The 27695-nt window shown below is 46.5% G+C and overlaps 1 protein-coding gene across 1 annotated transcript in view; it reads right to left on the bottom strand.

The window, feature by feature from the left end:
* Pik3ap1 (phosphoinositide-3-kinase adaptor protein 1) overlaps positions 1–27695 on the bottom strand; it is a 112547-nt gene that overhangs the window by 47174 nt on the left and 37678 nt on the right. The window contains exons 3-8 of the mRNA XM_051199741.1: positions 17614–17750; positions 12922–13066; positions 11903–12045; positions 11312–11444; positions 8745–8941; positions 6400–6589 (exon numbers count right to left, since the gene is read on the bottom strand). Coding sequence (XP_051055698.1) covers positions 6400–6589; positions 8745–8941; positions 11312–11444; positions 11903–12045; positions 12922–13066; positions 17614–17750 — 945 coding nt within the window. The remainder of the gene's footprint in view (positions 1–6399; positions 6590–8744; positions 8942–11311; positions 11445–11902; positions 12046–12921; positions 13067–17613; positions 17751–27695) is intronic.

The raw sequence follows: 27695 nt of genomic DNA, 5'->3' as shown, positions 1-27695 counted from the left end.
CAGAGGAGAGCACGGCGTGTGATGCAAATTAGGTGTGCCCAGCCACAGACCACAGCCTTTATATCTCCCCTCACTCTGGGACAAAGCTGAACTGTAGCGCCGAAGCAGTCGCCTGGAATGCTCATACCACAGGCTACACAAGGCGTCTGCCCCCTTTGCCCTCATGCCCCGGAGGCCAATGGATGGTGGGGAAGGAAGACCTGCAGTGACCAGCCGACACTAGTATGTATACATTATTTTAAAAACATGACTTGCAATAAGGCCAGGCAGGCAACAGGTGCTATGTTTGTCATAGTTAAAGGTACCTAATTGGCAATCACATGGTAAGACAGCAGGTGTACATCTGAAAACACTTTGCACCCAGAAGCCAGATGCACACACTGAAATGGCCAAAACACAGCAAATTCTCTCCACAAAGGGACTCTGTTTGCAGACAAAGGGGATTTTGTAAAGCAGCAGAACAGCATAGCCCTGTATTGCTGGATGTTCACGGCTTGTAATTCAGACTCCAAGCACTTAACCTTCACCACTTGCCAGTTAAAAATAAACTGAAATGTGTTGAAACCTGCTGGTCTAAAGGAAAAGTGCAAAGTTCTTTCATTCCAGCAGAAGGAAAATAGCAAAAGAAAGCAGCACTGAGTGGCAGTCTCCTTCTGGAAGAGCGGCTGCAGGCTGTGGAGTCAATCCTCAAGGATATATTTTTAGAATGTAAGAAGCTTGTCCTCAGGATGACAAAACATCCCAGCCGTCGCTTAATTAAGGAATGAATCAACAACAGTCACAACCAGAGAAACCCATGTGATACTCCTCTCCGGACAGAATTTTAGTCAGGACCACTTAGCTCCAGGGGACACTTATTCCATCAGATTACACGCTAATGCAACTTAAAGCCAAGAAAACACCAGCTACTAAAAGTCTATTCTAGAAAGGTTCTCCAACCCTTGTTGGGGACCAACAAGACCCCACTTCTACCCTCCAGTAAGTACCTGTTGGAGTCTCGGAGTTTGAAGCACATGATAAGACCCAAAGATAATCTGAAATCTAGCTGGTCCCATCTGGACCCAGCTAGGATAGGGCGGTTTGACCGATGATATGAACATTTCACATATGGACGGAGAATCGATGGGAAGGAGAGAAAGAAAGATAGAGGAACGGACACAGAGCAGAGAATGGCAATCTGAAACCAGACGGAGGCAGGGGTGATGTCTAGTACTGGGGATGAGGAGAATGGGACAAATGCCAAGGCAAAACAGAGGAGCCAGTCCAGTCTGTGGCTTTATGCATGATGGAGGAGCCAGTCCAGTCTGTGGCTTTATGCATGCTGAGCAATGTAGGCAGAGCTTTTTGTCTAGACTGCCGATCAGCTCTGTCACGTCAGCCACTCCCCAAATAACCACACAGAGACTTGGTATTAATTATAAATGCTCAGCTGATAGTGCAGACTTGTTTTCAGCTAGCCCTTATAACTTAACCTATTTCTATTAATCTATGTGCTGTCCCAAGGCTCAGCTAGATATTTTCCATCCTGCCAGCTCTGCATCTCATGGCATCTCTTCCGACTTCACCCTTCTCCTCCTCCTTCTTCTCAGCATCCTCTGTGTCTAGCTGCCCCTCTTATACTTCCTGACTCGCTAACGGCTCTTTAGCTTTACATTAAACCAATGGGAAGGGACCTTGGCAAAGACACATCTTCACAGTGTACAAAAAAATTATTCCACAACAGAGCAAAGAGCAGATTCACGGAATGTGCTTGTAGCGGGGTCTGTGGAATGTAGACTCGGGAAGGCAGGGATCATGACAATTTACTCTCTGGCTGTTTATCACCTGGCACCATGTCACTTACACACAGGGCAGATTTGATAAGGATTTGTGGAATGAGTAAGTGAAAAGCATGAAGAAACAAGAAATAAGCTCACGATGTGGTGGAGTTTGGGCTTTGTGAAGGAGTTTAGGCATTGCTCGAGGAGAGAAAAGAGGCAGGCGATTTAGGCAGAAGAACCAGCATAATGTATGCTGACATGAAATAAAAGGCAGCTTGAAGCAGCCAGGGAGTTATGATCCCCTGCAGGTCTCACACTCAGCAGCAACCTAATCGATATCTGACTATACCTGTCAAAAAAAAAAAAAACCAACCAACCAACCAACCAACCAAACAAACAAACAAACAAAAAAAAAAAAACCAAGGCTGCAAAGTCCAGGATTACATGTTATTTTCTAGTCCCTCTACTGGCTCACAGCACTGGGCTGGGTCCTGGGGATGACAAAAGCTGTGAGTCATTCTTCCCATCAAAGCCAGGGGCTCATAATCAGACAGACACAATTAATGAGGGCTCAAGGTGATCTGTGTGCAGCGCCCCGAAGAAAACACAGTCTGTAAGCTGTGTGGGCCCAAAGGGGAGCGAGGCTGGCTGCCAGTCGTAGAGAATGTTATCTTAGTAACTGGAAGACATTTGGCCTGGTGCCTTCACGAAGCACTGGGATATCAAGCAGTGCTGAGTCCCGATCTGACTGCCAGAGAATCCACATCTGATTCTGTACCCAGAAACAATGCCCCTGCAGTAGTGCCAGGGGGGGATCTTCTCAACCAGGTCAGTAAGGGGAAGGCAGAGCCTCTGCAGCTGCAGGGAGGGAGGGCTCCTGAGAGAAAACTGTCTGTGAGGCATGTCTCAGAAGCCCACCAATAACTTGGCAATTTTGCTTAGTGTGAGACCTGCAGGCCTGGCGTCAAGGTCTTTACAGAGCCTAGCTGTGCCCTGGGTGCAGACGGATCCTGGCTCTCAGAAGACATGGTAAAATCAGAGAGCTCAGGTGAAAGAAATCACAACTGGAGATGATTTGCCTCAAGGCCCCAGTTACTAGGGAGCTGCTGAGGAAATCCAGCAAGATAGTTGGGGCCAAACCAGAGATTTTCATTTCCATATGCAAACCTCAGCTAGGGTAAGTTCCAGAAATGTCGGGGTCAAAGGAAAAGTTATTCTAGGGCAACAAGGAGTTCTCTAGGATTTCATAACCTCCTGTGAGTCTGCAGTTGCTACCAGAATAATGTACCTTACTCCATTCTCTTGTGGGTAAAGATGAGGCTCTAAGATACGTAAGTTAATCTATAACCCAGTGGGTTAGCCCAGAAACAGACTGCACAGGAGCCTCCTTGGGTGGCTCAAAGACCTTGGGTGAAGCTAAAAACAGAAAAGAATGACTCCCACCAACAGACCTCGAGGACCTTAGTTCACCCTCAAAGGCAGAGGCACAAGAAGCAAGCAAGAGGATTTGGGGGAGGTGAACACAGATACCACGAAGGTGCCTTGATTTTTATCCAGTGATAGTTCTTACTTTGTGTGGAAGTTGATGGTTTAAAACTCCAGATAAAAAGAACTGAGGGTCTGAAAGCAGGGACACATAGTTACCACCTGGTGGCAGCATATCTAAACTAAAGACTGAGTGTGTGAGTGTGTGTGTATGTGTGTGTGTGTGTGTGTGTGTGTGTGTGTGTGTGTGTAAGGAGGGAATAGAACAGAGCCATAATCTCCAGGTCAGACCCCCACCCCCAGCACTTCCTCCTAGCTTCCCTTGATTAAATCCTGGGAGCTCCCTGTGACCTTCTTATCCCGTGGCTATTTGAGGTTCCCTTTGGTTAAGGAGTCCTCGTTATACCCTTTCCCAGACCTAAGCAATAAAGGGGCATATATGTCCCAACAACACTCATGAGCTCTCCAGGGTAACTGGCCTAAAGCCTTATACTCTGTAGTTTCTCCCTGTGGACCAGTGCAATGCCTAAGTGGTGAGTGAATTCCCCTGGTACACTGATTTTCAGCATCTAAGAATTCGCATTAGGAATGACAGTGAAGGTGAGCATTGATAAACCTGGCATCTCGAGACATGCAAGCAGCTCCTGAGGAGTGTCCACCCAAGGACAGTAAGTGCAACCCCAGAAGGCAGGCCAGGGAGTCCCTTCACCTCAGTGTGATGGCAGACAGACTCAGATTCCTGAACCAGTTTTCCCTTGATGGACTTAACTCTTGGAGTTACTAACTCTTGGAGCCTTTAGTTTGCTCCCTGTACAGCAGAAATAATCCAACGCACCAAGGCAAAGGGCGATTGGGTAAAACAACAGAGATAAAAGCAGCTGGTCCACAATTGGGGACGGCGAATCCATGGCCATCACCCTGCTAGGGCTGCCACAGCATCCGAGACAGACCCATTTGCTCTCTATCCTGTTTCTTCAGAGACCAAACTGCCCTCTCACCCAGGCAGTCTCATCTCAGGCCTGATTGCTGCATCTTCTCAACCAGTAGGGAAGAGGTCATTCTCGTGTTGAAGGGGACAACCACAGAGACAGATAAACCTACAGTCTGAAACCTCAGGGATTATATGATCTGGCAAATTAAAACTCTGATCAATTGATTCCCCCACCCAAATGGAACTCATACCCTGCAGCCTGCCTCCCTCTTGGAAGCACTACTCCTTGGGTCTATGACGTCCAAACCTTCTAACCCCAGGAGACTACAAGCCACCATCCAGCCACAGACAGGCTAGCCCCACAGCACCCTCAGAAGCTCTGATGAGTGTATTTCAGGTGGCAGCACGGATGCCTGAGTATTCTCTACAGGAACCCTGAAACATGATGAGGGATTTTCGTATTTTCAAGCATCTGTGGGTGGGGGGATAGCATGTTTGAAGACCATCACCACACACTGTCAATAAGCAGGGATTTTCTCTTGTTCAACAGCCCCACAGCCAGGGAGCAGGGCAGAAAACAGGTGCATCTTACAAATTCCTAAAGGTTCCTGCTGGTGCTTTTGTGAATGAGTTCCTGTTCAAAAGTGGAAAAATACAGGTTTTGGTCCACTGTAACTCCAATACCCAGGGGGGGAAAGTCAAGTCCCTGAAACAGAAATGCCCCTAGGAACACCTGCTAGGTATGAAAGTGGGTAGCAGACCTATGAGGGGAGGGGAGTCAGCAGCTGGGGTTTCTTTCTTTGTTTCTGGGAGGGGGCCGTTGCTTTGTATTTGAGACAAGGTCTCTTTGTAACCCAGGCTGGTCTTGATCCTCCTGCCTCCACCTGAATGCCAGAATTATAGGCATGAGTAGCCTTAGGTTGTTTTGTTAGCTAGCTTCTGGATCTGCAGATAGGGGAAACAGCCTTAGGGGTGGAGAGGTTTCCTAAAGGTGACCAGAACTAAAATGTCTCATGTTAGAGACAGGATTCTGGCATGGGTTAAAAAGTATGACATCTGTACTTTCTAGAATGTTAGCCAGAGCACTTGGGGCAAGTTAACTTCTCTATGCCTATGTTTCCTCACAGCAGCTAGTGACAGCATCCTAGGGCCATCACAAGGAGTCCATGAGACAAAGGGTGTGGATGGTGGGGATCATGTCCCCACCTCACAGCCCCACGTGGCCTGGGCTCATTTGTGAAGAACCTCCAGGTGGGCATCTCCTTCTCCCCACAGGTGCTAGAAGGCTTCATACCACCTCTGGCTCCCAAACAGCCTGTGCCTCCTACTCTAAGGACTCCTCACAATGACTTTTACAAACGCTCAGTTCATGTGTGGGAAAATCGGCCTCCCTTCTCTGAGGGTCCTGAAAGAATATTGGTACTCAGCTTGGCCATCCCAGAAATCCCTCCATCCACAAAGCCCATGTATGGAGGGATATTTATCTTGTCTTCCTTGAATCTGTTGTCTTCCTTGAATCTGTTAAGTAGACCCGGAGGGAAGGAGAGGTAAGTCCTGGGCAGTTTCTCAGGGTGCTTAGCGCTTCCCAGTACATGACATTAAGACATCAATAAGGCTTAGGGTGGAGGTACAGCTGTGCCCACCGGCCTCCCCACAGAAACCCAGTCTCATTTAGATCAGCTTCTCTGAAGGGTGGCTCACTGCCTCCTAAAGGGTACTCTAAAAACCGATGTTGGCGGCTCTGAGTGTAGTTGCCTGCACGGAGCTATTTCGTGTCTTTACATGCAGGCATGCCTAAGCTTGTCTCCTCCACTCATTTCTCTATTACAACTCAATTAGGGCAGCGTAGCAAAGCCAACGAGTTCCGTGTGTGAGTAGGTTATGTTATACATGAATTGGTTATACATGAATTGCATGTCAGATAGAAAGGGGACATTATGAGATGCTTGTTATAAAAAGGGCCCATCCAGACTTGTAGGGCTCAGAGCTTCTCGATCGGAAGACAATGCTATCAAGACTAGTGACTTCCAGCAAGCGGTAGAGGAAGTTGGGAGAAGGGCTCTGCTTGTTATGACACATGACTGCAGCCCCGATGCCATTGCAACACAGGATCTTCACTGGGGTGGTTGCAGAGGTAATCAGGGGCTTTCCCCCTTTGCACTAGGGTGAAGAAGGCCATTTCTGAGCAACAGGTTGGAGGCAGAAGTAGGCTGAGCTACTCACAGAGGTCTTCTGTGGCTGCTGGGGCAAAGGCAGCCATGGACTCGTAGAGCTCCTCGTCACAGCCGGGGTTGAGGGAGCACTTCATGAGGAGGTCTGTGGACAGGTGGGCCATGGACTCATACACATCTTCAGCCTCTTCACCGTGCATCAGCTCCTCCTTAATGTGACTCTTTAGCATGTCCACAGTCTCCTGCAAGGGAAGACAGGATCGCTGCACACAAGGCACCTGGCTAGCCGGCAAACTCCGGCCCCAAGTAGCCTTGCAGTAGGAAAAGGGTTACAATTGCTTATGAAGCTCTGTGGAGCCAGGCATCAGGCCCTCTTCTCTTTTTTGTGTTACCCTGCTTGATCTAGTCTTTGTTTCTTCCTCCAACACTAATCAGTTAAGAGCTTACATCCTGGCTCAGGTGCCAGAAGACATACATAAAAACTGCTCCCTCATGAGTACCTAGTAAGAATCCGGCTCAACACGGGGCACACACCTGTACCCGCTCTCCTTTGAAAGGCACACCGCTCCTCCTCGTTCACAGATGAAAAAGCAAAGCCCAGAAGACCTGGTCTTCCCTGCAAGGCTTCCAGTCTCCGTTTTGATCCTTTTACTACTTCCCAGTGGGTGCTCGGAAGGAAACAAAGGACACAGGAACCATGCAGATGCACAGTGGTTAGGAAGAGCCATGCTGTGATGTCCTCACCCATGTGCAGCCAGCGGTCCCCAAGGGATGCTTCCATCCCCTTCCTTCAGGAAGGTTTATCCAAGTGTCTGACAATATCTAGGGTTTCCTCCCTGTGTTTCCACACTCTAGATGTCCCCACAGACAGCTGCCCTTACACGAAGGGCGTTGACATCAGTCACAAAGGCTCCCCTGTCCCTCTGCCTCCACGGGCTTTGAGGCTGACTTCCCTGCAAACTCTGAACAACTTTTCCTGGCCAGACACGGTGGTGTGTCACAATCCTTACCTCAGCCTCAAACCACAGAAACTCTCATCAGCACCAACTGGCAGAGGTCACCTTTGGTTGACAGTGTGTTCATTTCCTGGTGAGACCCAAATGAACTAAGTAACACATTCTTAGTGGTGGGAACTCCAGGTGCAGTACTTGGCAGATAGGTGGGTAGCTAGCTAGATGGAGGGATGGACGGACGGACGGACAGACAGACAGACAGCTAGACAGACAGATAGATAAAATCTGATATTCCACGAGTATCATACAAGGACAACCTTTGGTGGCAAGGCTAAAGATGCATTGGTGGAAGGCGACTTAGCTTGGGGTCAAGATGATATGATAAATGTGAGTCAGGTTAAAGTTCAAGGCACTCTGAAAACAACACTGTAACCTCCCCTGTTATGCACAGCAAGATAACAAGCTCCGATTATAGCACTGAACTAGGTTCAAATCCCACCTCTACCTTTACCAGTATGAGGCTCTAGGCACATCACCTTGGCTTTCTTCATTCTCATTTATAAAATGAAGGTCTACATCACTTCAACTCCAATGGGGAGTGGTGAAAGCTAAATGAGGTGACATTTGCTGACCAAATGAGTCCAGAAACTTAGTTACGACTATGAACAGAGTAACCTTACCCAAAACAGCCAACACAAAAACAGCATGCTGTGTTTAGCACACTTGTGATTTTGAAGTAAAGCAAAGTAAATAAACTTAGAGACAATTATGTGTGCTTTTATGTATGCCCATTTGTGTCAGAGAGGACCCAAAGAAGGACCCAAAGCTGGGTAAGACAGCTAGGCACATGCCACCAAGGAACCTTGGAGGTAGGTGGGGAGAGGGCTCAGCATCCGCCTTGAACAGACACGTTATGTGCAAGTTCCTGTCAATATTTTGGAAGTGGATTCAGTGTTTTGCATATGTTAGTTCCTTTTAGACTAAAAACAGCTCTGTGAACAGACCTCTTAGGATCTTCCCTTCTGCATATGAATAAATGGGAGGAGGCTGGAAAGATGACTCCGTGGTTAAGAGCACTTGCTGCTCTATTCCCAGGACCTACACGGCAGGTCACAACCAGTTCCAGGGTATCTGATGCAACCTTCTGGGGGAACAAGGTATGCATGCAGTATGCATATATGCATATAGTATAAACACTCATACACAAAAAATAAGAATAAAATTGAGAGATGGAGAGAGAGAGAGAATTTGTAACTTGCCCAAAGTCACAAGTCTACCAAGTAGGTACAGGAATTTGGACTCAGGCCCACAAAAACTGCCCACTGCCAGAAAGACACATGAGAATATGTTAGGGACAAAATCCACCAGTGTCTCTGATGAAAAGACAGGCCTGGAACCATTCAGCACAGGCCCTATCATGGGGCCTTTCTCCCTGTGACCTTACCACATACTCGTCGATGAACTGGCGCAGGTCCTTGAAGCCATGTTTCTCGGCAATGGTGTTGGGATAGTGGCCATGCTTGTTGGCCACACTATATGCCTGGAGAGCCCCGGGACAGGTGAGCAACAAGGCAGTGAGGTTCTTCAGTCCATACTTTGCAGAAAAATGCAACAAGGTGGGCAGCTCTTCATCCCTCTGATCTAAAAGCAGGCATCACAGAGGATTTAACTGAAAGGTGAGAAGGAATATGTAGGACACCTTTGCTCCCAGAGGTGAAGCTGTCGACCCTTGGTCTGGCAAGCAGAAGGCACTCAATCATTGCTTACTGGCTGACTGACCGACCATCTGATAGCTTCCTCTGGGGAACCTCTAATGATCCTGCACTTGCATGGTGGAGGAAATGATACTGTAGTTAGTAGGTCTAGTGCTTAGTGACACATTGTCTGCTTTAAAGGGAGTGCAAAATCCCTCGAAGACTTTTTTTTCTTTCCCTGGGGCTAGGGATTAAACTCAGGGCTTGAGGTGCCAAGTGAGTGCTCTCCCCATGAGCTACATTTCCAACCCCAAACCCTGCTGATTTCTAAGGCTTAAACATCAGCCACAGAACAGGATAGGAATCCCATTTTATCTGTTCTGCAACACCCAACCCTGGTCTAAACAACTGTCTTGTGCTGCTGAGAGAAAGAAGATCCTGGCTGGAGAGACAGCCCACAAGTTAAGAGCACCGGATGCTCTTCCAGAGGACCCGAGCTCGATTCCTGGCACCCATGTGGTGGCTCATAACTATCTCTAACTCCAGTCCCAGGGGATCCAGCACCCTATTCTGACCTCTGAGAGCACTAAAAACATTTGGTGCCCAGACATACATGCAGGCAAAAACAAACATACACATAAAATAAAAATAAAGGAAGAAATATTCAAATAGAAGTCTATTTTTAAATCTCACATTGGGGATTTGGGTTTCTTTTTTTCTTTTTCCTTTTCATAACAATCGATTTCTAGGCTCTGTCACTTTTCATGTATGTATGAGGTGTAGCACTTGCACGGGCCCAGGATGACATCAAGAATCTTTCACTGTCACTCTTCCATCTTATTATTTCAGACAGGTTCTCTAACTCAAACCCAACACAGCTAGCCTGCTAGCTCCAGATCATCTGTCTTTGTCTTCTGAGATGGGGATTACAAGTGAAATCAGTGTGCCCAATTGGCTTTTAAGAGAGTCTGAAGATCTAAACTCCAGCCAGTCCTCTTGCTTGTGTGGACAGTGATTTAATCACTGAGCCACCTCTCCAGCCCTGGCCTGTCCTTTAATAAAGGATAAATGCAGCTTCCTGTTCACCAGGATATGATCTTTGGGATGCAAGGTCTGCGTTGTCAGGCTATGAGATACTCTCCCCTGGGCCTCAGGATAAGAGAAAAGTAAGAGAATGTTCCATAGTAGAATGAGGCAAGGCAGTCGGAAAGAGAATGCCCCCTGGAGAAGGCCTGGCAGGTAAGTCTCTTCTACATCACCACACTGCAGGCAGCTGGAGCTCAGTCAGAAGGCAACCAGAGACTTGAGTACCATTGTGCAGTGCCACTGTAGTAGGAAGGAACAGGCACCCTGTGCACATTCCAGCTGACATCCCCAGGCATGCGGCGTGACTGTCCTGGCTCCTACGGCTACCACAGTGTGTGTGCATAAGGCCTGCTCCTTGCTCAAGTTACAGCTATTTGCTTAAAGGCCACAAGGTGCAGCACCCGAGGACCCCTCACAGGGCAGACAGCCTAGCGAAAATGACTGGCCGCAGCAGGCAAGCGCTAGGACAGATGGCCCAATATGCCAGGGGAGCCCGCAGCAGGTGGTGGTATAGACTCCTGGAGAAAGCCTCCCTCCCAGAGAAAATGCCCCCTGAGGTGATGAAGAGGAAGCGCCAGGAGAATGGCCACTGAGGCAGGGACAGAGAAAAGGTGAGCTGAATGGCAAGACACAGATGCCGAAAGTTTACTCTATTTGGGGACAGAGACCCACTAAGGGAGGATGCAGAGAGAGGCAATTGCAGAAGCAAGCAACCACTGGGAACCACACATGTTTTTAGAAGGGAGCCGAGCACAGCTGTATGCCATGTAAGGACCCTTCAGACACAGAAGTCTTCTCAGATTAGCGTGAAGCTGACAAGTTCCCATCCCTTAACCACGCTGTAGCTCTTACAGCGCAATGCATCCCTCACTTGCTGGTGACAGTGCTGGTGTGAATGAACCCACTGGGCTGGCTGACAGTCATATAAAAGTAGGACACAGACAATTATGTGCAGTACAGCATATTTGATGATGGTACGTGATTATGTCACTGGCTTCTGTGCTCACCGTATTTTCTATAATTATTTTGTATATTGCTACTTATTAAAAAGGTGCTTACAAGAGCACACTGTGTCATGCCAACAGCACCCTCATGCATATTGCTGGATTTAATCCCTGTCTTTTTGTTCACCTTGGTGCTGGTAGGCAATAAGCTAGATGCCTTCTCACATCGCACAGCCCAGGTGTGCAGCAGGCCATACCATCCAGGACTGACATGACTATTGACTTACTTGTCATCATGTCTTCTTCTTCCAGTTGGCTGACCCCAAAAAGGTGTAGTCCACTAGCAGGGATGTTGTTCTTCAGGGACTCTGTGAGCAGTTTGTCAAGAGTCTCTGTGTTGTAGGGCACAATTTTAAAGGCCTACATAAAATAGTGAAGACAGTCAGGTTTCAAATCCAGCTAGCTGTGCTGATATATTGTTTATGATCTAATAAAGCTTGCCTGGAGATCAGAATGCAAAGCCAGCCACAGCCATAGAGGCCAGGCAGTGGTGGTACACACCTTTAATCCCAGCAGCCACACTAGTTAGCCATTGAAGCTGGGTGGTGGTGGTGCATGCCTTTAATCCCAACACTAGAGAGGTATATAAGACAGACATCAGGGTTTCATGTGGCATTCAGTCTGCAGTCACGCTGAGGATAGGATCACCCCAGCCTTCGTAGAGGTGAGAACTCTCTAGTGGCCGGCTGCTTTGCTTTTCTGATCTTCAGCTTGAACCCCAATATCTATCTCTGGGTTTTTCTTATTCGTGCTAAAGTCAAGGTTATAGATAGAATTCCTATGTCCAGAAAGCTCAGGTCTCCTCCCAGCAGCCTTACCTGACACATGAACTCCACGGGATTTGCAGCACTGGACAATAAGTTCCCAATTTCCTCCATGTCAGTATAATAGCTGATGGTGGTTTCACAAACCACCAAGTCCCCCGAATATATCTTCAGACAAACATTCCCAGATGAGAGGTCTAAACAACAAAAGACACTGGTAAAGGGCCAGGAAGAAAAAGGGCCCTGTGAAAAGTGCTATGCTTGAGTGGTAAAGCAGCTCACCAGGGCTGGAAGAAAGTGTGTCTGGGAGCGGTGAGCAGGGGGGGGGGGGACGAGCAGGCCAGCATTTGTGGTCTTACAAAAGAAGCATCCTTATCATGTTGTCTATGGCATTTTTAAAGGATTTTCATCTGATTTACATATTATGAGCAGTGTGTGTGTGTGTGTGTGTGTGTGTGAGAGAGAGAGAGAGAGAGAGAAAGAGACAGACAGACAGACAGACAGACAGAGCACATGCATGGGTGCAGATGCCTATGTAGGCCAGAAGCATAAGATCCTCCTGGAGACTGAGCTATCAGCAGTTGTGAAGGGTCCAAGTGATTCTCTACAAGAGTAGGATGTTTTAACCACCTAGCCAGATCTCTAGCCTGTTTTACTGATTCCTCGGGCCTTGATGAACAACAGCAACAAAAATGTTAGGGTCTAAAGTGCTTTATATGAAGGCCATTTGTCACCAAGGGCTAGAATCCTGGGGGCTAGAGGATAACTCACTATCCCTGCCACCATGGGCCAGTGGAATCAGCTGACTCGCTCTGTGGCTGTCTGTACTACGTGCTCTTCCTGGGGTAGGAGTTTATACTACCGGAAGAGGTTCTGAGGGGGAAGACAAATTTAAAAATACACCAACCACAAAGATTCGATTTACCAAAGAGGAACTATGACAAGTTGTGAATATGGAAAATTATTAAACCTCACTGGCAATCCGGGATATGCAATTAAAACGACACACATGCTGCTTTTTAAAACATCAGCTCAGCAATTCTGAGTGCCAATGCCAGCACAGGGCCACTTACCTGGAGCCTTCACCGAAACCGTGTACTCATTCTCCAGAGTGCCTTCCACCCGGATGGAGGGCGAGTCCTCAGGAGAAAACTCTGCTGCTGTCGACACTCTCTCATCCAACTTGCATCTCACAATGACATACACAGTGGTTTCTGCCTGAAGAGGGAGATAGTTTTTGGTGTCTCTCCCTCCGGTATCCCTTATAGAGTTGGGTCTAGGATGCCCCAGCTCCTTGAGACCCAGCTCACCCTTTAGTGAGGAAAGTCCTGGCCAGGCGGTCTTGGACCTGGTAGACCAGTGCTGGACAGAGAACCATAGCTACCAACCCAATGAAGCAACTTAAGGAAAACAGACTAAACATTTACCATCTTTTATAGCAATTAGAAACTGTGTCTATTCATGACACTCATTAATTTATTTTAAACCTAGAGTTTATAGATGCTTATTTCATTTTATAACATTTTTAAATGGTATTGCTTTTTAAATGTATACCTATTTAGATGGACTTACCATACAATGGGGAAAACAATGCCTCCACTAGACTACCAAGTAAAAGCCCCAGTACCAGAAATAGATTATATCTTTTAGAGTCATTGGCTAAAGTGATCCCACAGGCCACCCCCTAAAAACCATTATAGGCAATTGCCAATGCTTTTGGTTACCCTCCACCACCTGACACTAAGACCCTATTGCTGAAGACACCATACACTTAGGTCATCAAACATGGAAAGATCAATCTGATGAACAACTAGAAGTTCCACCCCTATTGACAAGCATTCACCCCACTGACTAGCCTTCACCCCTACTCTCAAACATTCCTTCAAAGTGATGGAGGAGAAAAGTAATCATCCATCAATACCACCCAGCTACCAACCCCGCCATCTGTAACAGTGACCTGCCTGCAAGACATACTGGTGAGGTAGTGGCATAAATGTTATAGGAATTACCAATCACCTCTTTAAAAATGGGTTTTAAGGCCCACTCCATGAGATAGAATCCATAGCTGACACTGTTAGTGAGGCCAAGAACCAAAAACTACATAGGTTATTGGTACTGGGGTAAAACGTACTACTATTATTCTGCTAAATGAACGTAGCAATGAAACATCTCCTAATGACATATTGCTACACCTATAGATCAGTACATTGCTCAACCTTCATGGTAGATGGTAATTAACACAGAGACCAACAACTGAGCAGCAAGAAGAGAGTGAGCAAGGCTTCAAAGTGCTTGCCCGAAATGAGATGTCTTTATCATACCCCTGCCCTCAAGGCTCAGGGATGTATGCAGAATGGAGGGCAGAAGGACTGTAAGAGCCAGAGGTGGACAACTCCAAGGAAACAGTGTTTTCCAGACACAGCAAGGTCCATGCACATATGAACTCACGGAGACTGTGACAGCATGCATAAGACCTGCACATCCCAACATGGAGAAACACAAGAGAGCACAAAGTCCTCCCATAACCAAAAGGTCATTTACAACCGATCACTGCTAGGAAAGGGAAAATCAGCTTTCTCCAACAAAGTGACTAGGCATATCGATCACACTCCAGGCTGGGCCCCATACTCAGTAGTTGGGCAGTACAAAATTAATTACATGGTTTTTTGTTGTTTTTTTTTTTTTTTTTTTTTTTTTTGTGCTCATTTGTTTGGTTTGGTTCAATGGAATTTTTTTCTTTTCCTTTTTGTTTTTGAGAGAGGAAAATAAGAAGTTTGACAGACTATCTGGAAGGAGTTGGGGGAGGAGAAAGAAAATGAACAGAATATATTGTATGAAAAGTAGATCAGACTGTCCTTGAACTTAGAGGTACATCCACCTCTGCCTCCCAAGTACTGGAATTAAAGGTGTCTGTCACCACACCTGGAAGACTTTTATTTATTTTTTAAGTCTTTCCTCAAAATATGAGAGACTCTGCTCTAGACAAGTGTTGCTATTTGTAAGGGTTCAGGCATTATGCTGGCCCCTGTCACCTGACAGAATACACTCAGACAATAATAGTACCCTGGTCAGCCCAGGGTTCCATAGCTGCTACATCACTGTGTAGTCTCCACACAGGTGCAAAGGACCCTTTAAAAGAAAAAACTCCACCCACTTAGGCCTTTCCCAATGTTCTTCAGGAGAAGACAGGACTTTTCCTACCTCCCTCTTCTCTTTCTTTCATTCTCTCTCTCTCTCTCTCTCTCTCTCTCTCTCTCTCTCTCTCTCTCTCTCTCATCTCTCCCCTTTCTCCCTTCCCTTTCTCCACTCCCTTCTATTTCTAATAAAAGTTCTCACTTAAGTTCTGTCTGCCTTTCGTGCCTGTCCCTCACCTGCCATAGAATCCACCAAAGTCCTCCACGCACAAAATTATAACACTAATGTATGCAGATGCAGCCAAATGACCAACAACATTGCCACCCCAGGAGCAAGTTAGACAGGCAAACTGTGGGGTACTTCCTGCCACTGAATCAGGGTCTGCACTTAAAAACTTTTTTTTTTTTTTGGAAGCAGGGTCTCATGTAGCTCAGGCTAGCCTCATACTTGCTCTGTAGCTGATGACCTTGAACACCTGATTTCCCGTATCCACCTCCCAATTACTAGGGATGACTGATGGGCATGTGCCACAGTGCCCACTTTTTATGTGGTGTTGGGAATCAAAGCCATGGTTTCATTTGTGTTAGGCAAGCACTCTAGCAGCCAAGCCACATCCCTGAGTCCCCAGAGTCTACATTTTAGCAAGATGCCTAGATGACTGTAAGACCTCACACTGAGCCAGAACAAAGCATCCCTCATCTAAAACTCCAAAGTCCAAAATGCTCTGACCTGATACCGTAAGTAGAAAGTTCCACACTTGATTAACATGGCCAAAGCCCAAATGCAAGGACAGTAACACATTGTATAAAACTATTGTCAGGCTGTTTAAAGAGTATATTAAACAAAAATCAATTTTGTTCTGAAACATATCCTGTTATGAATATGCAAATAATCCAATATCTCTCTTAGCCCCCAAAATTCAAAATCTGAGACACTTCAGGTGCTTTGCATTTTGGGTAAGGGATACTCTACTTGTCCATTGTTTTACTGAACTTTGCAATGGTCATTTTAGACAAAACCAGTAGGGCTGGGCCCTCCCCAAAATCAGAAAGGCAAGGAGAGATTTCTGGCCAGTGCTAGTCCTCAATCATTCATTCCAGGACTATTATATAGTTGTCATGGCAACCCTTTACAAAGGACTGCAGAAGTGTGTGCCCGGCTTGGGCTTTATAACAGGAGAGGGTATGTGGCCCAGACTGCTGTAACCAAATGCATGTTTTGTGGCTGTCATCATTTCTGGCCCTGTACCTTGTCTCAGTAAGATGAGCAGCCCAAAAGAATATGTGTCAGTCCTGTTGGCAGTCAGGACCCATCCCCAGCCCAGTCACCCAGGCCTGGCGGAGACAATGAGGCTAATCCTCGGTGAGAAGGCAATGGAAAGGAAGCAGGAAGGAGAGTGAGTGGGATGGAGCACACATCCTTCCCACTGTTCCTGGCGTCTGCCCACACAATCGTGGGAAGACAGATCGCCCTGGGAGAGTGAGCCTGAGATGTCCACATAGGCCTGGCCGCGAAGGGGAAGACTGTAGCCCTCTGAATTCAAAGAACAGAGAGTGGCCAGATGTGGTCCCAGCACGGGTAAATGAGAAGAGAGGATCACAAGTTTAAGGCCAGCCTAGGCTATGTAGAGAGACAGCCTCAAAACCTCAGAAAAATAAAATAAATACATAAATGATGAAGATCAGAGGATAGTGGACACCAGGCAAGAAGATGCATGCCATGTGTGTCTCGTGGGGGCGGGGGGGGGGGGAAGCACAGAGCCCCACCAGTTTTCTCAAGCCTAATAATATCACAGTTTCTCACTCACAAGAAGCTGAGCAACATCAATTTTTATGCCTAATTTTTAAAAACACTCTGAAGTCCAAACCAATCATGTTTATGGGTCAAATTCAGCCTGGAAAACAGTTGGCAACTCCTGTGCAGGGAGCCCTTGTGTGGCATCTGTGGCCTCAGCTGCAGAGGTCAGACCCCACACTTGCCATTGCCAAAGTTCTCGTAGCCTATAGTCCCCAGAAGCCACACTGGTAAGCCTAGCAAACAGTGTGTATCCAGGAAGAAAGCATTTAGTTGCTCTAACCTATCCACAATGCCTCAGGGAAAGAAAGAATGCTAAAAACTATCAACTATTATGATAGACTCACATACAGCTAGCTCACTTGTGAATATATGACCATCCTAAAATGCTAGCCACATATAGTTTAGGTATTTAGCCAATCTTTTTAGCAAGCAATACTGGCCAGCAAGTGTCAACCACCAAGCCTTAAAGCCCTCAGGGAGGCCAGGATAATGACCAGTTAATGAAGATGCAGGTTCCCAGAACATACCACTTCCTCTTCCCAGGGCTGGGCCAGTGGGAAGAGATCAGGTCTCTGACTCTGGAGTATGTAACAATGTTCATGTCTCCTGGTGTCCTGTGTTACACATTCATGAAACAGAATCCTTGCACTGGGGATGCATACACTCCCAGGTTTAATTCATTGACTCAAAGGAGCTACTCATGTCCCAGGCCCTGGTGATGTGGTTCCCAAGGGAGGGCATCACGATACCCTCACACCCTTTACTGCAACCAAGGCATCGACTTGAAAAGTCAGGGCTCTGATGGGGATCTACCAGACCCCCAGGATGCCTACCCCACAGCGAATGCGGTCCGGCTGCACCACCATCAGGTTCCCAGACGGTATCTCCAGAGGCAGGCTTGTCTGCTTTGACAGAGGAGGGGCTCTCTCGTCCTCAGGCTCCGTGTCAGTTACTGAGTCACAGCCAGAATCTATGGAATACAGAACATGGCTGAATGGGAGCAGGAAAAGGAGAACTGGTAGACATGCTTCACCTGCAAAAGGCCCACACATCTCCATGCAGAAAGCGGCTGTGAGTGTCGAGAGTGACTCACTAAGTCACGAAAGAGGAGCCAACCACTCTGTAGGCCATAGGGCAGAATGACAGTAAGAGGACAATATCAGGGGGGAGGGAGGCCAAAAAGTGGGAGGCAGGCAAGTCTAGGTTCAACCAACGGGTTTCTGGAAGCCTCACTTTGGGACTTCCTGCAGGGTTGTAGATTTTGGTAAGGAAAATGGAGTCAGAAAGGAATTGCCTACTTTATAAGAGAGTAAGAAACTCTGCAGAAAGTGACAGGAATTCAGGTCACTTCTACCCAACACCTCTTCTCTGCCAGAGGCAACGAGAATCAATCATTTTCAACAAGTCTAAAGTCAGAACCACTGAGTTCAGATTCGTGCCACAGCCAAACATGGGCTAACAAGGTCAAGGATGGAGACTGAGGTGGTGTTTTACTGCCAACTTGCCAACTACCTAGAACCACCTGAGAAGTGACCTTTGACTGGAATTATCCAGATCAGCTTCGTCTATGGACTTGTCTGGGAGGGGGCGCTGTCTTGATTGCTAATTGATGTAGGAAGACCCAGACCATTGCAGCAGCACCATCCTCTAAGCAGAGTCCTAATTCCTACAGGAAAGGAGAAAGCTAAATGAGAGGAAGCAGGAAACGGAGTCTAATTTATTTCTCTCTGTTCTTGGCTGTGAATGGGATAGGATGGGATGGGATGGGATGGGGTGGGGTGGGGTGGGTGTGGTGTGTGGTGGGGTGGGGTGGGTGGGATGGGGTGGGGTGGGTGGGATGGGGTGGGATGAGATGGCATGGGATGGGATTGGGTGGTGTGGTGGGGTGGGATGGGATGGGATTGGGTGGGGTGGGTGTGGTGTGGTGTGGTGGGATGGGATTGGGTGGGTAGGGTGGGATGGGGTGGGATGGGATGGGATTGGGTGGGGTGGGTGGGGTGGGGTGGGGTGTGGTGGGGTGGGGTGGGGTGTGGTGGGGTGGGGTGGGTGGGGTGTGGTGTGGTGTGGTGGGGTGGGATGGGATGGGATGGGATTGGGTGGGGTGGATGGGGTGGGGTGGGGTGGGATGGGATGGGATGGGATTGGGTGGGGTGGGGTGTGGTGTGGTGGGGTGGGATGGGATGGGATTGGGTGGGGTGGGTGGGGTGGGGTGGGGTGGGATGGGATGGGATGGGATTGGGTGGGGTGGGGTGTGGTGTGGTGGGGTGGGATGGGATGGGATGGGATTGGGTGGGGTGGGTGTGGTGTGGTGGGGTGGGGTGGGGTGGGATGGGATTGGGTGGGTAGGGTGGGGTGTGGTGGGGTGGGGTGGGATGGGATGGGGTGGGGTAGGGTGGAATAGGGTGGGATGGGGTGGGATGGGATGGGGTGGGTGGGATGGGATGGGGTGGGTGGGATGGGATTGGGTGGGGTGGGTGTGGTGTGGTGGGGTGGGATGGGATTGGGTGGGGTGAGTGGGGTGGGGTGGGGTGGGGTGGGGTGGGATGGGGTGGGGTGGGTGGGATGGGGTGGGTGGGATGGGATTGGGTGGGGTGAGTGGGGTGTGATGGGGTGGGGTAGGGTGGGATGGGAAGGGGTGGGATGAGATGGTATGGGATGGGATTGGGTGGGGTGGGTGGGGTGTGGTGGGGTGGGGTGGGGTGGGGTGGGGTGGGATGGGAAGGGAAGGGGTGGGATGAGATGGTATGGGATGGGGTGTGACATGACTAACTGCTTGAGTTCCTACCTTGTTTTCCCCTTCTACGGCAGTCTGTAACCTGGAATGTTAAACCAAACAATCTCTTCCCTGACCTGCTTTAATCACAGCATCAGAAATGAAAGTAGGACACGGACTCGGGGCAGGCAGAGGTGTGCAGATGTGAAGAGTGTGGCAAAGATGGTGAGAACATATTAAGACCTCTTCAGCAGGGCTCCTAATCAGCCCTCCTTGTGAAGTTATACCCAAGACTGTGTATATGCCTATACCCAGATGACAAATCCACATGTGAAAAGATGAGTCACATCCATGTTATTAGGGAAATGCAAATCAAAGCAACAATGACATACAGTGGCACATCTATTAGAAAGGTCAAAATCTAAAAAAATAGATGACACCAAATGTCTTCAAGGACATACAACATCAGGCTCCCTTTACTAGTAGGAATGCAAACATAGTACAGCCACTTTGACAAATTTCTTACTAGACTAAATATACTTTACCACGCAATCCTACAAAAACATACTCCACGGTATTTCCCCCAAAGCTGTTGCAAATTTATGTACACACGAAAACCTGCACACAGATGTTTATAACAGCTTTCTCCATAGCTGCCAGAAGTTGGAAGCAACTAAGACATCCTCTAGAAGCTGAGTGGAGGATAAACAGACAGTAGCGTAAGCATGCAATACAGCCCTGGACAGAAATGTGCTCTTTGAAGAAACAAAAGTGGTTAGCTCCTGTCAAGTTGACACGAGCTAGGCTCATCTGGGAGGAGGGAACCTCAACTGAGAAAATGGGCCCTGTTAGCAAGTCTGTGGAAGCATTTCCTTGACTAATGAGTGAAGTGAGAAGACCCAACCCACTATGGAGAAATGTGGTCCTGGGTGGTTTAAGAAACGAAAAGGCCATGGACAGCAAGCCACCAAGCTTATCTTCCTTATCTCTGCTTAGGTGCTTGCCTTCCAGGTTTCTGCTTCTTCGCAATGAACTATAAGCTGGGAATTCGTCCTCTCCAGGTTGCTTTGATCGTGGTGTTTATCACAGTAATAGAAAGTTAAGGAGGATGGTGCAGACTCTGTGGTTTTAACTATATGACATTTAGAAAAGAACAGAACTATTGGAGGAAAAAAAATCCATGGTTGCCAGAGCTTGGGAGGAGAGAGGAATAAAGAGTCTACTGCATAGGTTTGTTTCTTTTAGGGTAGTAAATGTATTATTTTTCATGAAGTGGACATACACCATCATACATTTGTCCAAATCCACTGATTAGACAATACCAAGAGTGCACGTGATGTACAGTAGGCTCATGACATCAATGGCCCATGTAAATTCATCCATTGAAACCTGTGTACCACCATCACATTGGGTGGTGATAGTGTGGGACATAAGGTATAGGAAATCTTCATACTTTCCACTTGATTATTGCTGGAGACCTAGAACTACTCTTAAAAGCAGACTTTTAAATTTTAAAACAGAAAAAAAAGTAAATCACCACAAAAAAAGTAAATGGTAAGAAGTGACTCAGCAGGTAGTCCTGGCAGTCCTGGGATGGGGTACTGTGAAACCCTTCCTAATTCACAAAACTCCCAGACAGACTTAAGATGAACTATAGATGAACTACAGATTGAAACACAAAATAAAATAAATTTTTAAAATTAAAAGATGGAAATATGAGTGGATGTATTATCAATGATTTGGAAAAAGATTTGTTTAACAATTGAAAAAATTGCTATCTCCGTGAGCAATAGACTTGACAAGATGAATTTAACATTCTAGTAAACAAACAAAAATGATGGAAAGAAAACTAATAAAACATGGTAGAAGGAAATCATTCGGCAATGAAAAGGAATGAGTCATTGGTATGTGTCATGGCAGGGATAAATCTTAAAGACACTGTGCAAAGTGAAAGAAGTCAGACGCAGAAGGCCACACACATCACATGATTCCAAATACCTATGTGCAGTATGGACAAACCCATAGAAGCAAACGAGGGCTCTGCTTCACCCTGAAGAGTCTGGGTGACCGTGGGGAAGTAACTAAAGGATATAGAATCCTTTTCTGAGGTGATGAAAACATCCTAAGAATCAACTGGGACAATTGCCCAAACCTGTGAATGAACCAAAGACTATTGAACTGAACTCTTTAAGCAGGGGATCATTTGGCATGTGAATTATTTCTTATAACACTGTTATCCAAAAACCCAACAGGAAAACCATAAGCTGTTTAAGTAACAAGAGGATGAGTTCCTATATGGAGAAGGCATAGAAATCTCTTTTAAAACATCCCACGCTCAATAAATGACAAAACAGAAACACAAAACACCTCCCCACTTTAAAAGTCAGTGTCACCCATTCTGACAAGCCAATGGGAAACGACAAAGAATGAACTGTGTTGCTGTCTCACTTCTCCAAACTAAACAGGTGACAAGTTTCCTCACTCGGTGACAGGCCCAGATCTAGCAGAAGAGAAAACCATTAAAGTATACAAATACTTGGCCACATAATTCTACTTCCAGAACCCTCTCTTTGGGAGAAAGTACATGTCCAAAGCATAAAGGTATTAAAACAAGATGCTTTGTATCAGGGACACATTGGGTCCATTTCTGTGCGTTCCAGGCCAGGCTGGTCTATGTATTGAGCTCTGGGTCTACCAGGGTTACACAGGAAGACCCTGCTCTCAAAACAAACAAACAAACAAACAAACAAACAAACAAAATCCACATTATTTTCAAAGAGTTTGAAGAGACATGCTAAGGATATTTCACACTATAGGATTTCAATTTTCTTAAACTCATTAGAAGAAAATCTATGTGACTTTCTCCTTCCTGCCTACTTCCTTCCTTCTCTCCCTCTCTCCTTCCCTCCCTCTTTCCCTTCTTTATCCTCCCCCCTCTTTCCCTTCCTTCCTCCCTTCATTCCTTGCCTGCATTTTTTATATTTTTCATAGTGAGAAAACCCCACTTTGATTATGAGTTTTGGTGATGATTCTCCTGACTCATCACCCTGCCATTGAGGCCATTGGGACCTAATGAGACTGACCCCAAGGGCCAACCCTCCGCTCAGCTGGCCTACATAAACATTTCCTTCCAACAGGTCCATGGACCCTGCTTTAGAGAACTACCAGCAACTAGCAGAATTCTACCATGAGTTCATTCATTCTACTATTGCTGATGATGACTGACAAGCCATAGAGGTCCCTGTCCCAGGACAGGGAATCTGTGACTCAGCAGATTTAAAGCTTGCATCCAAGAAAAGCCACTCCACTGCCAACACCACCTGAATCCACCCCATCGAGTGTGTTTGATCCCAAGCCTCCCTGCTTATTTTATCTTATTTATGTGCATTGGTGTTCTGCCTGCATGTTCATCTGTGTGAGGGTATCAGATTCCCTGGAACTAGAATTACAAAGAGCTGTGAGCTGCCATGTGGGTGCGGGGAATTGAACCCAGATCCTCTGGAAGAGCAGCCAGTGCTCTTAACCGCTGAGCCATCTCCCTGCCTTCAAGCTTCCCTTCTTGAGCAAGGAGATTCCTCTTCCGTTCCTACCTGCGCCATTTCTGCCTGAGCCAAACGCTGAGTTCCCGGTGAAAGCATCGGAAACCCAGCACCCACGACCAAGGTAGAGCAGTATTAAGATACAGATAGACTCTTTGCTGTTGAAAATGTTACAGAATTGGCTCAGCTTTCAGCAAGTGTACAGCACATTTGGAAACTATAGAAGACTCTGCACAGCCCGTTTCCCCAAATCTCATCTGTAGGGGATGCATGTGACAACCACTTACATTCAGGAAACAATTGGTCTGATCTCTCTTATGCAACAAGAACAGAAAACAGCACATTTCACCCTTTGCCTTACGCCAGGTAGTTCATAGGCAAACTGACTTGGTCCTTAAGCACTTCCATACTCTTTATTGGGGAGTTTTTTGTTTTGTTGCATTTCCCTAGGATCTTTGTCTGTAGTCTAAGATAGCTTCAAATTCACAATCCTCTTGCCTCAGCCTCCTGGGTGATGGAATTACAGACATGTAGCTCAGGCATGGCTTACCTTTTACTCTCTTGACCAGGTCCTCGGTCCCATCTCTTTCTCTTTTTCATGTTGTGTTAAATTTTGGAGACTGCCTCAAACCCTCTTTGGTGCCAGTCATCGTGGGAATCACTATTTCTCTGACCAAAGTTCTCAGCTATACTCCTTGTGTGAAATTTGTGCTTGAGCTCTTCATCTAGATGAAAATGCCTTTGAAACAGGACAGTCACACATTGAAGAGCATGTTTGCCAGGCTAAAACTAGGTCTGGCCACGAGATTTTTGTAGTGTTTGGATATGCAACTGCTCTGTGGCTAGAAACAGCTATGCTGGGTTAAGGCAGACACACAGCTCTCTGTATATTTCTTTCAGGAGAGAAATGACATGGGAGGCCCAGGTCTTCTGATGCCCCAAGTTCCCCAACAGCCTCATCAAGAAGTTGGCCTCTGGGTCACATTCACATGGGTCCTGCCCAACAAACCACACCATCTTTGACTAAACGAATCTAATCAATTCAACTCCTATGGTTTTTAACTTGTCTATTTGTTTTGACTTAGGAATTGAGACAGAATGAGAAGAACAGCGAGTCTCTGCAGGTCCAAACAATGTCAACACAGGCAAATCCTTCCACACAGAAAATTCACAGCACTCCTTTCTTTCCTCGAAAAGGGAATCTATTCACTACAGACTTTGGGGAGGGCTGTGATTTTTCAACATAATTAGCGTGCCATGCAGTCAGACCCACAACTAAACCACACTGAGTAGCTCACCCTAGGCTAGAGGACCGCTGACACATTCACTAGTACTAATAATCCGGTAATAACGAAAATTACCTTTCACTGGGTGTCAAGGTGACTACTCACTAGTCTCCACGTCATTCTCCCCACAATCCTGTGAGATGGGGATCATCTTCTCATCCTAAAGATAAGCACTCTGTGTCTAGAAGGGATTCGAAACAGCACAACTAAGGCGAAGCAGCAATCGGGGGCCAGTGGCTCTGTACTTCCTTCCCTGTGGGCAGCAGAAGGCAGCGTCACGTGTTCTTCTTGGGCAGGGCTGTGACTGAGCCGCTCATGAGACATGACTTGTCTTGTCCTGGGGGCCTCATGCTATTGTGGGCACTGCTGCTTGCAGTGCTGTGACCTCCTGCCAGGGCACAGGGCTCATTCCACAGGCAAGTGGCAAAGAGGCAGTTAACAGCAGCTGGACCAACTAATGTCCTTCATGTGCACATGGCCTCTGGCCCACATCTGTACTCTCTCTTTCTGTTAAGTTTTCCTACCACAGCACCAATGGCTTCTTTAGCTGAGCTCCTATGGCTTCTCAGTCTGTTTCCCATAGCAGAGGGCAAACGAAAACAGGCCTGCTAACCTGGGGCGGGGGCGGGGGCGGGGGTCTTTCTCAGACTACACAAGCTCCATTCTCATGTGATGGGATGATACCCCTTGGGGAAGTATAAACAAATACTGTTCTCAAAACCAAAGTCCTTCTGTAGCACTGACCACGCCCATTGGGGGGTGGAGCGATGCTACAGAAGGACTACCTCACTACATACAAATGTCACTGTTGTGCATTTATGCTATGCCAAGGGCATTATAATATAATATAATATAAACCATATATTATAAAATACATAGATTATTTCATCTTACTATATGGAAGATTGGTGCGATTCTGCCCATTTTATAGATAAACATAAATAAGTTGTCCAAGTCACATAGTGAATGCTATATGGAAATGTAATACTCTGTCTTCCAGAGTTCATCACACTGCAAGCCTTGCACTCTGGTAGAACAGCCAATGCTGTGGTCACTGACCTACATCTTTTAAAAGCAGGGCTGGAAAGGTGGCTCAACAACACACTGATGACCTGAGTTTGACACCTGGGACCCATGTGATGAAGGAGAAAACTGAGCCCCACTAGCTCAGTTTTCGCTAGCTCTCTCTGCAACATGTAGGGGACCAGTCCATAAGCTCACAGCCTTCCCTAAGCATCCATATGAAGAATTTAATACTGGTGTTTGGCTTTATTGTCTTTTTTTTTTTTATAGTTAACATCTCTCTACATTAAAAACACTAGTTCTTTCATTTACAGTAGCAAGGTTTACTTTGAAATAAACTTACTTAGATTGTAAACATGAATTGTCTTAAGGAAATATTAAGTACAATGAACACAATCTTGTGACTATAATTAATGTCACTGAATTTTATGGTCCAAATTGGTTTAAATGGCAAGTACTATGATACCAAATAATATACCCAAGCCCACTGAATTACATACTTTAAAGAAGTTCACTGAATGTTCTGTGCATTACATCTCAATAAAATTGTTTTTTTTTAAACAATAGAAGTATAGCACAAAAATAAGTCCAAAATCCCATCATTGAGTCACAGATTGTTGGGGGGGGGGTCAAGGGAAGGTGTATTATGCTATAATTCTTTCATTTTGTTAATATTAATTTATTTAGAGTTTTGCTATGCTTTGTAACCCAGGCTGACCTCAAATCCAAACACCTCCTGCTTCAGCTTCTCAAATGCTGGGATTATTTGTAGACATGCAGCACCATACCCAGCTTTTTTTTTGTTTTGTTTTGTTTTGTTTTTCGAGACAGGGTTTCTCTGTGGCTTTGGAGCCTGTCCTGGAACTCACTCTGTAGACCAGGCTGATCTCAAACTCACAGAGATCTGTCTGCCTCTGCCTCTGCCTCCCGAGGGCTGGGATTAAAGGCATGTGCCACGCTGCCCGCCACACCAGCCATTTTTGAAAAGTTGAAATGGGGAAAAAGAGAGTTACCAGTGAAGGAAACCAAATAATGACCTTCAGCAGAAGCAGAGCTTTTTGTTAACCTAGTCAAAACAGGAATGAAACAGAAATGGGTCAGAGGCCAGGATGAACAAGTGTGTCTGTGAACTGGAAAGGGGTCGGAGGGCAGGCTGAACACGTGTGTCTATGTGCCAGAAAGGGCAGGAAAGGCTCTAAGACTCTCCTATGTGGCGGACAAAATTCATGGGGGAGCCAAAAATTCCTTCCAAGCAACCTAAGGGTGCAGGCGGAGGGGTTGTTCGTGAACAAAAGAGCACCTTTCCTCTGCATTTATTTATATATGCAAGGTCCACGATGGCATCTCATGGAAACAGGCTTGAATCTGGAACATAGAATTGCCCTACCTCCAGAGGAGCTCACAGAGGTTTTTTTTTTTCCACTCAGGGTAAAACATGTCAGCTGTTTGTTACTCATGCTCATCTGTCCTACCTATGTGACAATGACTACATCATGAAACAGCTACTTCTCAAAGTGCTGAATAAAATCTGAGTATATAACAGGTGTCCACTGAACATGTATGGCATGTTCTGGCACTGACCTGGGTCCCATGGGAAAATGACAGGGTGAGGCCTCCATGTCTGAGCCCGTAAGGAGCTAAGTTGAGGTTCCATGTGAGACATGTGAACACTATATGATACTGTATTAGCAAGCAATGGCCTGCACAGTGAGACTGCAAATACAACTAACTTAGGTGAGTCCATGTCCCAAACTGTTCAGAGGCATGTGGACACAAGACAAATATGACCAAAGTTTGGAGAAACTTAAATAAAATAGAAAAAGTATCATTAGCAGAGACAAGTGTGGTTTGGGTAAATGGAAGAGCGCCAGGAGGCTGAGCTGATCCTTCTGAGAAAAGATACAGTATTCCCTAAATAAGTTAATAAGGTATTTCATAACTCTCATTTCACCAAAGGGTTCTCACTGCTTGTCACTGACTGTTCAAAGCCTATGCCGTCCACGCAGACATGTAAGGGCAAGAAACTGTCTCCTTGCTAGCATTAGACCTCCATAGATGAGGGAGGATGGGAAGGACTCTGCTGGCAGACGTGAGATGTAGCAGGAGGCAAGCAAGTGATGTGTGGCTGCCACAGGAAGCAGTATGGGGCAACTTCCACGTTGGAGGCTCTGTGGGAAAGGAAACCCTGAGTTCCCAGAAAGCCATGCACAAGGGCTTAGTCTCTGTATTGAAGACTGATTCTCAAGAGATAGTCAAGATGCAATTTTATTTTTCTAAAAGAAGTTAAAGTCTTCTTTTTTGCTTTAATGTTTAAAAATTTGTTTGGTTTTATTGATTTGGTTTTCTGAGACAGG

This window comes from Phodopus roborovskii, unplaced genomic scaffold (genome assembly GCF_943737965.1).
Source record: "Phodopus roborovskii unplaced genomic scaffold, PHOROB, whole genome shotgun sequence".
Lineage (NCBI taxonomy): Eukaryota > Metazoa > Chordata > Mammalia > Rodentia > Cricetidae > Phodopus > Phodopus roborovskii.
Note: the sequence above shows the minus strand (reverse complement) of the source record. Positions and strands in the feature narration are given on the sequence as shown.